This window comes from Rhipicephalus sanguineus, chromosome 5 (genome assembly GCF_013339695.2).
Source record: "Rhipicephalus sanguineus isolate Rsan-2018 chromosome 5, BIME_Rsan_1.4, whole genome shotgun sequence".
Taxonomy (NCBI): domain Eukaryota; kingdom Metazoa; phylum Arthropoda; class Arachnida; order Ixodida; family Ixodidae; genus Rhipicephalus; species Rhipicephalus sanguineus.
The window spans coordinates 203,359,734-203,375,832 of NC_051180.1; the positions used below are offsets into that span (position 1 = coordinate 203,359,734).

The following is a 16,099-nucleotide window of genomic DNA, read 5'->3' on the forward strand; positions in this document are numbered from 1 at the left end:
GGTGGTGGTGGTGGTGTGCGGCGTGACTAGAGCACTGCACGGGCCGGATTTTACGGCCCGAGCCCGGCCCGGGCCCGGGCGTTCATTACTAAACTAATCCAGGGCGCGCTTGTTCATGACCAGGCCCGACCCGGGCCCGCTAGAGGATATTAGTTGTTGATGATGATTATTAATGATGCCGTGCGCTTTGTAGCGGGCGATCGGACGGAAAATCCGGTGTGTACATCCATCGAAATGTTGCTTTGCCCACGGTGGTAGCTCAGCGGTTAAGCTGTTTCGCTGTTAAGTCCTAGGACGCGGGTGCGATTCCCGCGGCCACGTCGGCCGCAATTTGGTGGGGGCGAAATGCAAGAACACCAGTGTATATACTTATCTTTAGGTGCACGTTAGAGAACTCGAGGTGGTCGAAATTGATCCGGTGCCACTACTGCGTGCCTCGTAATCATATCGTGGTTTTGGCACGTAATACCAAGGAATATAAATGAAATGTATCGTATGTGTCAACCTCGAATAAAAGACCGAAATCTTTATGGACCAACCGTGATCTGGCCAATTGTTAGTGCTGTTAATATATATATATATATATATATATATATATATACGTGTCACTTCAGCTTGGCACAGTATACCTTAGACCATGGAATGCATAACATTCGCTTTCGGGCCGGCCCGGGCCCGTGCAGGGCTCTAGGCGCGACCACCCTCACTGCGCATGCGCGAACCCTCTCCACAAACCTTCTCCCCACTTTCCTTCTCCCACTTCCCCCTCTCCACTTTATCATCTCGACTTCTCTCCCACTTCCCCCTCTTCCATCCTCCTCTCCGCTTCCCATCTCCCGTCCTCCTCTCCACTACCTCTCTCCACTTACCCTCCCCCTCTCCACTTCCCCTCTGAAACGCGGGCTCGACATGCCGAAACACTGCTTCGCATCGCCTCATGGTCCCCTTTAGCGGGGAATGGTGTGATTTTTTTTCTTAAACCCAGTGTTCCTCCTACTCTTAAATCATTGCGCAGGCAGCGGTGTGTTGCATGCATCGGCGTCACTTCCCGCAGTTGCGTAAGCACACTATGCCGGCCTTCAATGGACAATTGCATGTGGTTAAATGCGCTCTAGCGGGGTTCGCATTTCGCGTTGACTCAGGCCAATACTCGGTCGTAAATTATTCAAAATAGGCACGGGAAAATACGATTATGTTGTCTAGCTGTTCCGTGGCGAACCTCGTGCCCACGTAGGTTGTGCTTACTACCGCTGGACGCATTGCTGCAAAGACAAAACACGAGCAAGAACAGACACCCGCTAAAAACAGGTTCAAAAATATTTTTCTTGTTTAAAACAAAGAGTAGTTTGATAACACTTTCTCAGTCAGTGGACCATAAATGTTGCTAGTAAATACGCTATTTAGCATGATATTACTAAAACCGCCCCAATGTGAAATTTACAACTAAACATATGCGAAAATGAACACTTTCGCAACTTTGTCGCCAGCAGTAGAAACCATTTCATGACATATACGTCTCAAACTATTTTAGATGTGGAGTATCTCTTGCTCGGGGGTATCTAACGCGGCGTGGTAATCCGCACGCGGCGTGGTAGTCCGCACTCACACTACGCATGCGCGACCCTCCTCCTTCCCTCTCTCCAACAGCTGCGCGTTACTTTCTCCACTTCTCTACCAGCAGCTGCTTGCGCTTCTCCTGCGTTCTCGCTTCTGCTCTCACGGCGCATACGCTACTCTCCTCCTCTAGTATTCTATCCTTCAAATGGTAGAGCGCTGCGCGCGTTCAGTCCAGCGCTTCCCTCGGTTGGCTGCTCTGAAATGGGGGCTCGACATGCCGAAATTCTCTCCTGCGCAACGCCGCAATGAGGGCCAGCGCATGCGTGTCCCCTCCCCTCTCTCCGCTCTCCTACGCTGCCTCTGTCTCGCGCGCTTGTCGACGTTCCCAGCATGCCCTGTGAGAATTTACGGCCAGACTACACTGAAGACAATACGCGCGTAGTGTTCCTCTTCGCGTTCCACGACGCGAGGCCCGTAGCATGCCCAGTAAACGCCAACGGAACGCGATCGTGCAAATGCTCCGGCTTCGCATTGCCTCTTGGTCCCCTTTAGCGGGAATTTTTGGGCTACAGCGAAAATTCCTGGCGATCAGTTAATGCAAAATATCACATTTCGCTTAATGTCGCCTTTCTATGAAAAAATCCCCAGTATGGACCATATCGTCCATATTTAAGCGCGCATAAAAAACCACGAAAGCGCAATCATTCGCGAAACGTATTTTAAGTGAAAAGCGTGATATAGTTCTGTATGGAAAATTTTGACCTAGCGTAAGTTAGAAAGACGAGCTTTTTTTGAAAACGCGTTTTACGAGCCATACTTTCGCGCTTTCCGAGAAACTTCACATGCGGTTTGCGGCACTGAAAAAAAATTTTTGGCAAAGTATTTTGCTCGATTTTTTTCGTGCTAGTGCTCGATATTTTTCATTCAAATCGCAGATGGTCGAGCGCCAAGGCTGGCACAGATGGCGCGCAATGACCCATATATGAGGTTAACAAAGCGGTTACAAGAGGACCAAAGCCGTGCCATGTAAATCATGCCGTTCATGACATGCACGTCATGATTTTCATGTTATTACCTGTCATTTAATTTTGCCAGACATTCATGTTATGCCATACAAATTTTGGTGTACCTTACATTAAGGAAACGGCAAGGAGAGCACGAAGTCGTAGGCGGCTTGTAGATAGATAGATAGATAGATAGATAGATAGATAGATAGATAGATAGATAGATAGATAGATAGATAGATAGATAGATAGATAGATAGATAGATAGATAGATAGATAGATAGATAGATAGATAGATAGATAGATAGATACGCTCGAAGTCACAGAAGTTCGCTAAGAAATGTTTCGCATTGTGATGTGAGCGAACGCTACGAGGCAGTACCAAAAAAGGTCGCTACGAGCAACTGAGCGCACTGGTTCAACTCTCGCGCAAGATACACAATTCAACTTGTTTCTCTTCGGTTGTGATATTTTTGTATCGTTAGCTACACTTGCCTAGCCGAAGCCGAATTCGGGTGGAGGGTCATAAGCCGTGCTGCGCATGCGCGAGGATCAGTGATGTCACACAGCTGGGTCACCGGAGCTGGCATCTCACGCGCACTCCGACACCGCCGCACGTGGCTCGCCCCTGCTGGTCTGCGCGTTCGGTAGGAGTGGCGTCGTAGGTGCGGCAGACACGCTGGCGCCAGCGTGCGCGCAGTCTGCGCCACTGCCGCGCGCGGCTCGCCGCTGCTGGTCTGCGCCGCATTCAAGAGGAGTGACGTCGTAGCCATAGATACAGCGGCGCCGGCGCGCGCGCAGCTATTCGCCTTCGCTGTGCAGTCGCCGTCTGACACTGCGCTGGGGCCGCTTGATAGCGCCTCTGACTGGCGTTTGCAGGTGGGTAACGCCATGGAGAAGGAGAGCGCAAATGCCGCTCGACGGCGTAGTAGAGCCTAGAAGCTTATCTCATCGGATCCCGAAGTAGTTTCCGGGCAATTAGGGGTTCAGCGTACGAAGAATGAACAGAAGAAGGCTAATAATCCTAGAAAATCTGGAAAGCTAAGAATAATCAGCTGAACCTTTGCTAACGCTACGTATATCCTGGCATAGCCGAGCTAAGCCACTGCATTTTTTTTATTACGTACCGTGCAGGTATTCTATACAAATACTGGGAAGTAATGTCACTTAACCTCTTTCTTCAAGAATTATGCAGCTCGAACATCTGTTGAGCGCTTGTAGTTTCGGCCTATGTCGACGTAGATGTTCATGCGCACGATGATGAACGCTACTGAAATCATACAGAGCTGTCGGCACAGGAAACGAACGCTGCCCAGAAAACATAGAATAACAGAGAGCTCAGTTAATTGGTAAGTATTCGTGTTAAAGAGACCGGGTGTGCAAACACGGACAGTAGCGAGAAGTCTAGACACCACAAGCTCCCAGAAAACATGCAAAGCAACGAAGAAAAACTTGGAGGACGCTTGAGCTTCGCCTTCAAGGGTGGAACACGATAGCGTAATGGGACCCCGTGCGCATCACCTTCTCAATTGCTATCCTGCCTTAGGTTCTCGGAATATGCCTCAACCATTCCGTAAGGAAACGAACGACTCTGCGCGTAAGATTCGCTGTTTCAAAGTATCCTAGAATGCCTACTGCTAGTGGAGTTAAAAGGCCACTTCGCCGTTATTCTTTTTGCGAATCAGCGAAGGGCCCACTACGCGTCCGTAAAGCAACAGTCGAACCTACGCTGCTGTTCACTTTGTTGATGCTTTTGCTGCTGCTGATGATTAAACATGTCTGAGCCCTATGTAATGGGTAGCCATTTAAAACACCCACTCGTTGCGCCATTCGTATGTATTGAAGCCTGGCGCGATTCTACTTGACGCCTGGCGACATTCCTATAGTGTTTCTTCCCCGCAACAATTTCAATAAATAGCATAGTTATGTGGTAGAACACCTGCTTGCCACGCAGGCGGCCTGCGTTCGGTTCTCACTCGAACCCAAATATTTTTATTATTTTCTTTGCATATTTATGGATTTTGCAGCGTTAGCTACACTGGCCTAGCCGAGCCAGTTTCGCGTGGATCCTGAAGAGCCGCGCTGCGCATGCGCGAGGATCAGTGATGTCACGCACCGCAGCCACCAGCTCCGGCGCACTCCGCCGCCGCCGCGCGCGACTCGCCGCCGCCGGTCTGTACTTCACTTTCTAGAGGAGTGACGACGTCGTAGCCTTGGCAGACGTATTGACGCCGGCGCACGCGCAGCTATTTGCCTTCGCTGTGCAGTCGCCGTCTGACAATGAGCAGTAGCCGCGTGATAGCGCCTCTGACTGGCGTTTGCCAGTGTGGAATAGTCATGGAGAAGGTGAGCGCAAATGCTGCTCAACGGCGCAGAAGAGCGGAGAAGCTTAACTCATCGGATCCCGAAGTAGTTGCCTGGCAAAGTAAATACGCATGTGCCGCATAATACTTATACCGTGTGTGTGTCATTAGAGCAGCTGTAAGCATGATAATCAAGCTAATCCTAGACAATCAGGAAAGCTAAGAATAATTAGCTGAACCTCTGCTAACGCTACGTTATCCTGGCTACGATAGCCGAGCTAAGTCACTGCAACATATTTTTTTTGGTCACGGACGAGGTGATGATTTTTTGCTCACAACCAACGACGTCGACACGGACAGCGTAATTTGCGCGAAACGAGCGATTGAACGCTATCACGTTACAATTGCATCGAATACGCCGTCACCAACATGCTCCCTCCTTCCATCAAAACTATGCGTACTCGTCGTAGAGAAACAGAACCGAATGCGGACGCACGAGACCGATTCTCGTTTTTGGTGCATTTGGAAATACACTGGGTGCATCCTTTGGGAAATACGTACATCTTCGTCACTTTTGTGAACAACAAGGCGCGGAAGAAGGTCTGGTTCTCTTGCCCCTGACGTCGTCGCAAGTGTGCGTCCTGACATTTACAGGTTGGATAGGATAATTCAATAGCTGTATACAAACACTTCTATGAAACTTGCACTGCTGCAGTGCCTCTATAACTGAGAGACCGCCATTAGCTTCTCTTCAGCGTGCTTACAGTAGCAGAATCCCTGACAAGTGGTGTCCCTTCTAATGCTCATTGATTTGTAAAACGGCAAAGAACAAAGCCCACCGTGCGGTCATCGTGTTGTATTAAAGCCTGGTCGATAAGTTTCAACTCTTATTCTTTCACAACGGCACTGAACGTAAAATATGCCGTCCTCCATATGTATAATTAGCCACGCTTCAATCCATTTGGGTTTGCATAATCAGTAATATTTTTCTTATTCGCCGCCATCATTTCTGAAGAACGCAATGCCATCTTTATAAATGAATCTGCTCAAATGCTCTCGCTGAATTTTTGTCCGTATTTCTTTGCAATATCTTTTTCGGGTTTTAGCAGACGCTCTTGAAAGCAGCTTCTCGTTTGCTGCGGGGCTGGCAGTTGCGTCCTCTTATACGCAATGGCTGGTAAAAGGGAAGCACTGCGTGCAACTCGCAGGTGTCGGTGAACGAGGCCGCGGCGCAGATCTGCAAGCACATTCCGGCGCTGCTCACGCGGCGGGACGAGCTGTTCCCGCTGGCGAGGCAGGCAGTGCGCGACAGCGGATACCCTTTCTCCAAGGGCCAGTCAAGGTGAGTATGCCCAGCACAACTTGCTTTTGTCACCCTAATTAGCGCGCCTGAAGCTTGCCCTCGGATTGAATTCAAGAAGGTGCCTGTAGTGTTTCTCGTTGTTCTCCAGTCGTTAGAATATGATTAAAACGTTTTTCACCATTTCATTTCACATTACGCGCTTCAGACGTCTCTACGTTACACCACTAAAACTGGACCTCGTACCAATGCGTGCAACATCGTCATGGTTTCTCACCCAAATGGCAGGATATCGCTGGTACGAAAAGCTAAGCATTCGCAGTGCACTGCAAAAAGTGCCAAGGTTGTATTCCGGCATATGACGCTACTTCTGTGATGCATGTCGGATGGCAACAAAGAGAAAGGGAGATGATAGAGGCTCTAGAAATTCACAGGGCGGGCGAGGCATGTATCAGCACTCCATCCATTGCACTGGCGAAAAAAGAATTGGACGATCCGTGCAAGCAAAACCCACGTGTGTACGTGCGTTACAGATAGGCGGCGGTGAAATTTCTTTTTAAAAACTTTCATTGTGACGTGGCACCCGCGTTCTCACAATGATATCCACATCATTGCGCCGTAAAGTGCCCGTCCTTTTGATAATACTAACGTATGTGGCTAACGTGAGTGCTGACATTACGTCAGACCATAAGTTACACTTTAAACGGCAGTGTTATCGACGTACCTGGTTAGGCCACGATGTGGACACAACTACCACACTCACAAAACATGTCTTTCCACCTCGCAACGCTTGCCTCAAAGCAAAAAATGCTCTATAGAATTACGCGCTCACTGTCTCGCATGATACCGATTCTCACACGGCGTGGAGTCTGCAAAATGTTTATCTTTCTGCTAGAGTCCTCCAGCGACAACAGGTGATGAGGTCTCCGCGTCCCTGTTTGTGGAGCAGAGTCACATGATGGCGTTGGCGCCGTCTCAACAAAACAAGCGTCTAGCCGTGCTTTAGTTTTCTCCATTACTTTTTTGTCATCGGTCGAGGTCTGACGTGTGCCGTAAATCCAAGTGTATCGTCATCATGAGTCGGCACGCGCTCAGTCACCGCCCAAGCATTCTGTGCAGATGGTTAACAAGAGAAGCTGAAAGATAATGGGATTTGTCCAATTTCTGTGGCATCTACGCGCTATAGGAATTCTACAGTAGAACAATAGCGATCGAGGTCTGACGTATGCCGTAGATCGAAATATATCGTCATCATGAAGCGTCACGCGCTTAATTACTGCCCAAGCATTCTGTGCAGGTGGTTAACAAGAGAAGCTGAAACATAATGGGATTTGTCCAATTTCTGTGGCATCTACGCGCATAGGAATTCTACAGCAGAACAATAGCGATCGAGGTCTGACGTGTGCCGTAGATCGAAATATATCGTCATCATGAACCGTCACGCTCTTAATTACTCCCCAAGCATTCTGTGCAAATAGAGAAGCTGAAACGTAATGGGATTTGTCCAATTTCTGTGGCATCTACGCGCAATAGGAATTCTACAGCAGAGCAATAGCGATCAAGGTCTGACGTGTGCTGTAGATCGAAATATATCGTCATCATGAACCGTCACGCTCTTAATTACTACCCAAGCATTCTGTGCAAATGGTTAACAAGAGAAGCTGAAACGTAATAAGATTTGTCCAATTTCTGTGGCATCTACGAGCAATAGGAATTCTACAGCAGAGCAATAGCGATCAAGGTCTGACGTGTGCCGTAGATCGAAATATATCGTCATCATGAACCGTCACGCGCTTAATTACTGCCCAAGGATTCTGTGCAGATGGTTAACAAGAGAAGCTGAAACATAATGGGATTTGTCCAGTTTCTGTGGCATCTACGCGCATAGGAATTCTACAGCAGAATAATAGCGATCGAGGTCTGACGTGTGCCGTAGATCGAAATATATCGTCATCATGAAGCGTCACGCGCTTAATTACTGCCCAAGCATTCTGTGCAGGTGGTTAACAAGAGAAGCTGAAACATAATGGGATTTGTCCAATTTCTGTGGCATCTACGCGCATAGGAATTCTACAGCAGAGCAATAGCGATCAATGTCTGACGTGTGCCGTAGATCGAAATATATCGTCATCATGAACCGTCACGCTCTTAATTACTACCCAAGCATTCTGTGCAAATGGTTAACAAGAGAAGCTGAAACGTAATAAGATTTGTCCAATTTCTGCGGCATCTACGAGCAATAGGAATTCTACAGCAGAGCAATAGCGATCAAGGTCTGACGTGTGCCGTAGATCGAAATATATCGTCATCATGAACCGTCACGCGCTTAATTACTGCCCAAGCATTCTGTGCAGGTGGTTAACAAGAGAAGCTGAAACATAATGGGATTTGTCCAATTTCTGTGGCATCTACGCGCATAGGAATTCTACAGCAGAACAATAGCGATCGAGGTCTGACGTGTGCCGTAGATCGAAATATATCGTCATCATGAAGCGTCACGCGCTTAATTACTGCCCAAGCATTCTGTGCAGGTGGTTAACAAGAGAAGCTGAAACATAATGGGATTTGTCCAATTTCTGGGCATCTACGCGCATAGGAATTCTACAGCAGAGCAATAGCGATCAATGTCTGACGTGTGCCGTAGATCGAAATATATCGTCATCATGAACCGTCACGCTCTTAAAGGGGTGGTGCCACCAAATTTGTGGCTTGCGCGTTCTTTGCTGTAGGCGTTTCCTATAGCTCCAGGAAGCATGATGCACGCACCAAGATGCATGTATTCTCGCTAAATAATTTAATATCGCCTTTTGATGTAGACAACTTTCGGTTTCGGTTTCTGGGCGCCGAGGTTGGGCAGTGACGTAGAAGTGTAGGAGGCGTGGTCACGTGACCACACAAGGCTGTGACGCACATAGCCAGGAAGCGATCGAAACTAGGCGAGTGATGTAGCAACCGATGCTTTGCCGGTACTATAGTGAACTAGAATGTATTCTAGTTCACTACAGCCGGTACGTACGTGGCGGAGGTCCGGAGGCCACTCACGTTAATACAGCAGATTTTGTGTGACGTCACTACAACTTTCGTTGCCTATCCTACAGATCTACGTCAGTGTTGGCGCGCTCGCGATGGGTTTCGATCGGGAGAATGGGCATTTAGGTACACTTTGGCAGTGAATTAAAATATATTCTAAACGTTTGCTGTGTCCGACCCTTCGTGTGGAATGTCCTTGCATACAGAGGAAACCAACAACAGGCTTGTATTAGCCTCGAAATTTGATGGCACCACCCCTTTAATTACTACCCAAGCATTCTGTGCAAATGGTTAACAAAGAAGCTGAAACGTAATGAGATTTGTCCAATTTCTGTGGCACCAACGCTCATAGGAATTCTACAGCAGAGCAGTAGCGATCAAGGTCTGACGTATGCCGTAGATCGAAATATATCGTCATCATGAACCGTCACGCTCTTAATTACTACCCAAGCATTCTGGGCAGATGGTTAACAAGAGAAGCTGAAACGTAATGGGATTTGTCCAATTTCTGTGGCATCTACGCGTAATAGGAATTCTACAGCAGAACAATAGCGATCGAGGTCTGACGTGTGCCGTAGATCGAAATATATCGTCGTCATGAACCGTCACGCTCTTAATTACTACCCAAGCATTCTGTGGAAATGGTTAACAAGAGAAGCTGAAACGTAATGGGATTTGTCCAATTTCTGTGGCATCTACGCGCTATAGGAATTCTACAGCAGAACAATAGCGATCGAGGTCTGACGTGTGCCGTAGATCGAAATATATCGTCATCATGAAGCGTCACGCGCTTAATTACTGCCCAAGCATTCTGTGCAGGTGGTTAGCAAGAGAAGCTGAAACGTAATGGGATTTGTCCAATTTCTGTGGCATCTACGCGCATAGGAATTCTACAGCAGAACAATAGCGATCGAGGTCTGACGTGTGCCGTAGATCGAAATATATCGGCATCATGAACCGTCACGCTCTTAATTACTACCCAAGCATTCTGTGCAAATGGTTAACAAGAGAAGCTGAAACGTAATGGGATTTGTCCAATTTCTGTGGCATCTACGCGCTATAGGAATTCTACAGCAGAACAATAGCGATCGAGGTCTGACGTGTGCCGTAGATCGAAATATGTCGTCATCATGAACCGTAACGCTCTTAATTACTACCCAAGCCTTCTGTGCAGATGGTTAACAAGAGAAGGTGAAACGTAATGGGATTTGTCCAATTTCTGTGGCATCTACGCGCAATAGGAATTCTACAGCAGAACAATAGCGATCGAGGTCTGACGTGTGCCGTAGATCGAAATATATCGTCATCATGAACCGTAACGCGCTTAATTACTGCCCAAGCATTCTGTGCAGATGGTTAACAAGAGAAGCTGAAACGTAATGGGATTTGTCCAATTTCTGTGGCATCTATGCGCAATATGTATTCTACAGCAGAGCAATAATAATCGAGGTCTGATGTGTGCCGTAGATGGAAATATATCGTCATCATGAACCGTCATGCTCTTAATTACTACCCAAGCATTCTGTGCAGATGGTTAACAAGAGAAGCTGAAACGTAATGGGATTTGTCCAATTTCTGTGGCATCTATGCGCAATATGTATTCTACAGCAGAGCAATAATAATCGAGGTCTGATGTGTGCCGTAGATCGAAATATATCGTCATCATGAACCGTCACGGTCTTAATTACTACCCAAGCATTTTGTGCAGATGGTTAACAAGAGAAGCTGAAACATAATGGGATTTGTCCAATTTCTGTGGCATCTACGCGCAATAGGAATTCTACAGCAGAGCAATAGCGATCGAGGTCTGACGTGTGCCTTAGATCGAAATATATCGTCATCATGAACCGTAACGCGCTTAATTACTGCCCAAGGATTCTGTGCAGATGGTTAACAAGAGAAGCTGAAACGTTATGGGATTTGTCCAATTTCTGTGGCATCTATGCGCAATATGTATTCTACAGCAGAGCAATAATAATCGAGGTCTGATGTGTGCCGTAGATGGAAATATATCGTCATCATGAACCGTCATGCTCTTAATTACTACCCAAGCATTCTGTGCAGATGGTTAACAAGAGAAGCTGAAACGTAATGGGATTTGTCCAATTTCTGTGGCATCTATGCGCAATATGTATTCTACAGCAGAGCAATAATAATCGAGGTCTGATGTGTGCCGTAGATGGAAATATATCGTCATCATGAACCGTCATGCTCTTAATTACTACCCAAGCATTCTGTGCAGATGGTTAACAAGAGAAGCTGAAACGTAATGGGATTTGTCCAATTTCTGTGGCATCTATGCGCAATATGTATTCTACAGCAGAGCAATAATAATCGAGGTCTGACGTGTGCCGTAGATCGAAATATATCGTCATCATGAACCGTAACGCGCTTAATTACTACCCAAGCATTTTGTGCAGATGGTTAACAAGAGAAGCTGAAACGTAATGGGATTTGTCCAATTTCTGTGGCATCTATGCGCAATATGTATTCTACAGCAGAGCAATAATAATCGAGGTCTGATGTGTGCCGTAGATGGAAATATATCGTCATCATGAACCGTCATGCTCTTAATTACTACCCAAGCATTCTGTGCAGATGGTTAACAAGAGAAGCTGAAACGTAATGGGATTTGTCCAATTTCTGTGGCATCTATGCGCAATATGTATTCTACAGCAGAGCAATAATAATCGAGGTCTGACGTGTGCCGTAGATCGAAATATATCGTCATCATGAACCGTAACGCGCTTAATTACTACCCAAGCATTCTGTGCAGATGGTTAACAAGAGAAGCTGAAACGTTATGGGATTTGTCCAATTTCTGTGGCATCTATGCGCAATATGTATTCTACAGCAGAGCAATAATAATCGAGGTCTGATGTGTGCCGTAGATGGAAATATATCGTCATCATGAACCGTCATGCTCTTAATTACTACCCAAGCATTCTGTGCAGATGGTTAACAAGAGAAGCTGAAACGTAATGGGATTTGTCCAATTTCTGTGGCATCTATGCGCAATATGTATTCTACAGCAGAGCAATAATAATCGAGGTCTGATGTGTGCCGTAGATGGAAATATATCGTCATCATGAACCGTCATGCTCTTAATTACTACCCAAGCATTCTGTGCAGATGGTTAACAAGAGAAGCTGAAACATAATGGGATTTGTCCAATTTCTGTGGCATCTACGCGCAATAGGAATTCTACAGCAGAGCAATAGCGATCGAGGTCTGACGTGTGCCGTAGATCGAAATATATCGTCATCATGAACCGTAACGCGCTTAATTACTACCCAAGCATTTTGTGCAGATGGTTAACAAGAGAAGCTGAAACGTAATGGGATTTGTCCAATTTCTGTGGCATCTATGCGCAATATGTATTCTACAGCAGAGCAATAATAATCGAGGTCTGATGTGTGCCGTAGATCGAAATATATCGTCATCATGAACCGTCACGGTCTTAATTACTACCCAAGCATTTTGTGCAGATGGTTAACAAGAGAAGCTGAAACATAATGGGATTTGTCCAATTTCTGTGGCATCTACGCGCAATAGGAATTCTACAGCAGAGCAATAGCGATCGAGGTCTGACGTGTGCCGTAGATCGAAATATATCGTCATCATGAACCGTAACGCGCTTAATTACTACCCAAGCATTCTGTGCAGATGGTTAACAAGAGAAGCTGAAACGTAATGGGATTTGTCCAATTTCTGTGGCATCTATGCGCAATATGTATTCTACAGCAGAGCAATAATAATCGAGGTCTGATGTGTGCCGTAGATCGAAATATATCGTCATCATGAACCGTCACGGTCTTAATTACTACCCAAGCATTCTGTGCAGATGGTTAACAAGAGAAGCTGAAACATAATGGGATTTGTCCAATTTCTGTGGCATCTACGCGCAATAGGAATTCTACAGCAGAGCAATAGCGATCGAGGTCTGACGTGTGCCGTAGATCGAAATATATCGTCATCATGAACCGTAACGCGCTTAATTACTGCCCAAGGATTCTGTGCAGATGGTTAACAAGAGAAGCTGAAACGTTATGGGATTTGTCCAATTTCTGTGGCATCTACGCGCAATAGGAATTCTACAGCAGAGCAATAGCGATCGAGGTCTGACGTGTGCCGTAGATCGAAATATATCGTCATCATGAACCGTAACGCGCTTAATTACTGCCCAAGGATTCTGTGCAGATGGTTAACAAGAGAAGCTGAAACGTAATGGGATTTGTCCAATTTCTGTGGCATCTACGCGCAATAGGAATTCTACAGCAGAGCAATAGCGATCGAGGTCTGACGTGTGCCGTAGATCGAAATATATCGTCATCATGAACCGTAACGCGCTTAATTACTGCCCAAGGATTCTGTGCAGATGGTTAACAAGAGAAGCTGAAACGTAATGGGATTTGTCCAATTTCTGTGGCATCTATGCGCAATATGTATTCTACAGCAGAGCAATAATAATCGAGGTCTGATGTGTGCCGTAGATGGAAATATATCGTCATCATGAACCGTCATGCTCTTAATTACTACCCAAGCATTCTGTGCAGATGGTTAACAAGAGAAGCTGAAACGTAATGGGATTTGTCCAATTTCTGTGGCATCTATGCGCAATATGTATTCTACAGCAGAGCAATAATAATCGAGGTCTGATGTGTGCCGTAGATCGAAATATATCGTCATCATGAACCGTCACGGTCTTAATTACTACCCAAGCATTTTGTGCAGATGGTTAACAAGAGAAGCTGAAACATAATGGGATTTGTCCAATTTCTGTGGCATCTACGCGCAATAGGAATTCTACAGCAGAGCAATAGCGATCGAGGTCTGACGTGTGCCGTAGATCGAAATATATCGTCATCATGAACCGTAACGCGCTTAATTACTACCCAAGCATTCTGTGCAGATGGTTAACAAGAGAAGCTGAAACGTAATGGGATTTGTCCAATTTCTGTGGCATCTATGCGCAATATGTATTCTACAGCAGAGCAATAATAATCGAGGTCTGATGTGTGCCGTAGATCGAAATATATCGTCATCATGAACCGTCACGGTCTTAATTACTACCCAAGCATTCTGTGCAGATGGTTAACAAGAGAAGCTGAAACATAATGGGATTTGTCCAATTTCTGTGGCATCTACGCGCAATAGGAATTCTACAGCAGAGCAATAGCGATCGAGGTCTGACGTGTGCCGTAGATCGAAATATATCGTCATCATGAACCGTAACGCGCTTAATTACTGCCCAAGGATTCTGTGCAGATGGTTAACAAGAGAAGCTGAAACGTTATGGGATTTGTCCAATTTCTGTGGCATCTACGCGCAATAGGAATTCTACAGCAGAGCAATAGCGATCGAGGTCTGACGTGTGCCGTAGATCGAAATATATCGTCATCATGAACCGTAACGCGCTTAATTACTGCCCAAGGATTCTGTGCAGATGGTTAACAAGAGAAGCTGAAACGTAATGGGATTTGTCCAATTTCTGTGGCATCTACGCGCAATAGGAATTCTACAGCAGAGCAATAGCGATCGAGGTCTGACGTGTGCCGTAGATCGAAATATATCGTCATCATGAACCGTAACGCGCTTAATTACTGCCCAAGGATTCTGTGCAGATGGTTAACAAGAGAAGCTGAAACGTAATGGGATTTGTCCAATTTCTGTGGCATCTACGCGCAATAGGAATTCTACAGCAGAGCAATAGCGATCGAGGTCTGACGTGTGCCGTAGATCGAAATATATCGTCATCATGAACCGTAACGCGCTTAATTACTGCCCAAGGATTCTGTGCAGATGGTTAACAAGAGAAGCTGAAACGTTATGGGATTTGTCCAATTTCTGTGGCATCTACGCGCAATATGTATTCTAGAGCAGAGCAATAACGATCGAGTTCTGACGATATACTTGCACTCAGTATATTTGCATACACAGGGTAATATGTTGGGCGAGTTGGTTTCTAGCTTCCACATTTCCATATCCTTGCTAACGCTTCAGCCCATTCGAAACTTGTTAAAAGAGCCATTATTCATTCTGTATTTAATAACGTTTTAAAAAAGTGTGAACACACCATGAAACAAAGCCTTAAGGAACAAACCGGTCGCCTCACGAAAGCTGTCTACCCTTCCGAGCTTATGGTCGCTGTTGCGCAGAAACTCAAGCATAGCCTTAGACCTCGCGATGGCAGCGAGTCAGTCCCACTAAGAGAAAGGAGAAAAAAAGTTGTTGCCATGCCCTGCCTCCATCAGGTTTCACACAGCCTCAAAAGAATTGCTACTTGCAATACGTGGCGCACCGTTGCAACTGAGAGGAGAGAGAGCGCCACGTATTTCAAGTGACGGTGCGCCAACTGGCCCAACATGACGTGCTGCTAAGCGTCAAAAGAATTGGAAAACGTGCGGGTGGGCAAGTCGTCTTCTCGGCTCCCAAGAACTGGCTGGCATGTGCAAAAAGGTGAACCCTAAGAATGGAGAATCACATGGATGTACAGTCAGGCATGTGAAGCAGTTTGTAGAGTGCAAGAAATGTGTAATTTATTCCCTACCGTTATCGTGTGGAAAACAGTACCTGGGACGAACCGGACGATGCATAAACCGAAGACTAAAGAGCACCATGACAATGTCACACGCGTGGCCACTTGTGGTCGCGTGGCCATACACTGCAGAGATTGTCGATCTGAGGAAAATGACAGCGAACCTTGTGAACCGATGTACAGAGACTGCAAAGTAATAGGCAATCATCGTGATGCTCTAACAAGAGAAATACAGGAGGCACATGTGATAGCAAAGTTGCAATTTATGTGTATAAGCGCACCCTCGGTAGCGTAGACCCAAAATGAAATTAAATATATTGCAGGAGGATCAAAAGGTGGGCCAGTTGGTAATTCATTTTCTTCGTTC

General features: G+C 46.2%; 1 protein-coding gene across 1 annotated transcript in view; it reads left to right on the forward strand.

Annotated features, from left to right (window-relative positions):
• The window catches only part of LOC119395186 (NGFI-A-binding protein homolog), a 1,247,109-nt gene that overhangs the window by 1,207,337 nt on the left and 23,673 nt on the right, over positions 1-16,099 (forward strand). Inside the window, exon 11 of the mRNA XM_049416112.1 lies at positions 6,073-6,206. Within this exon, the coding sequence (XP_049272069.1) occupies positions 6,073-6,206 (134 nt within the window). The remainder of the gene's footprint in view (positions 1-6,072; positions 6,207-16,099) is intronic.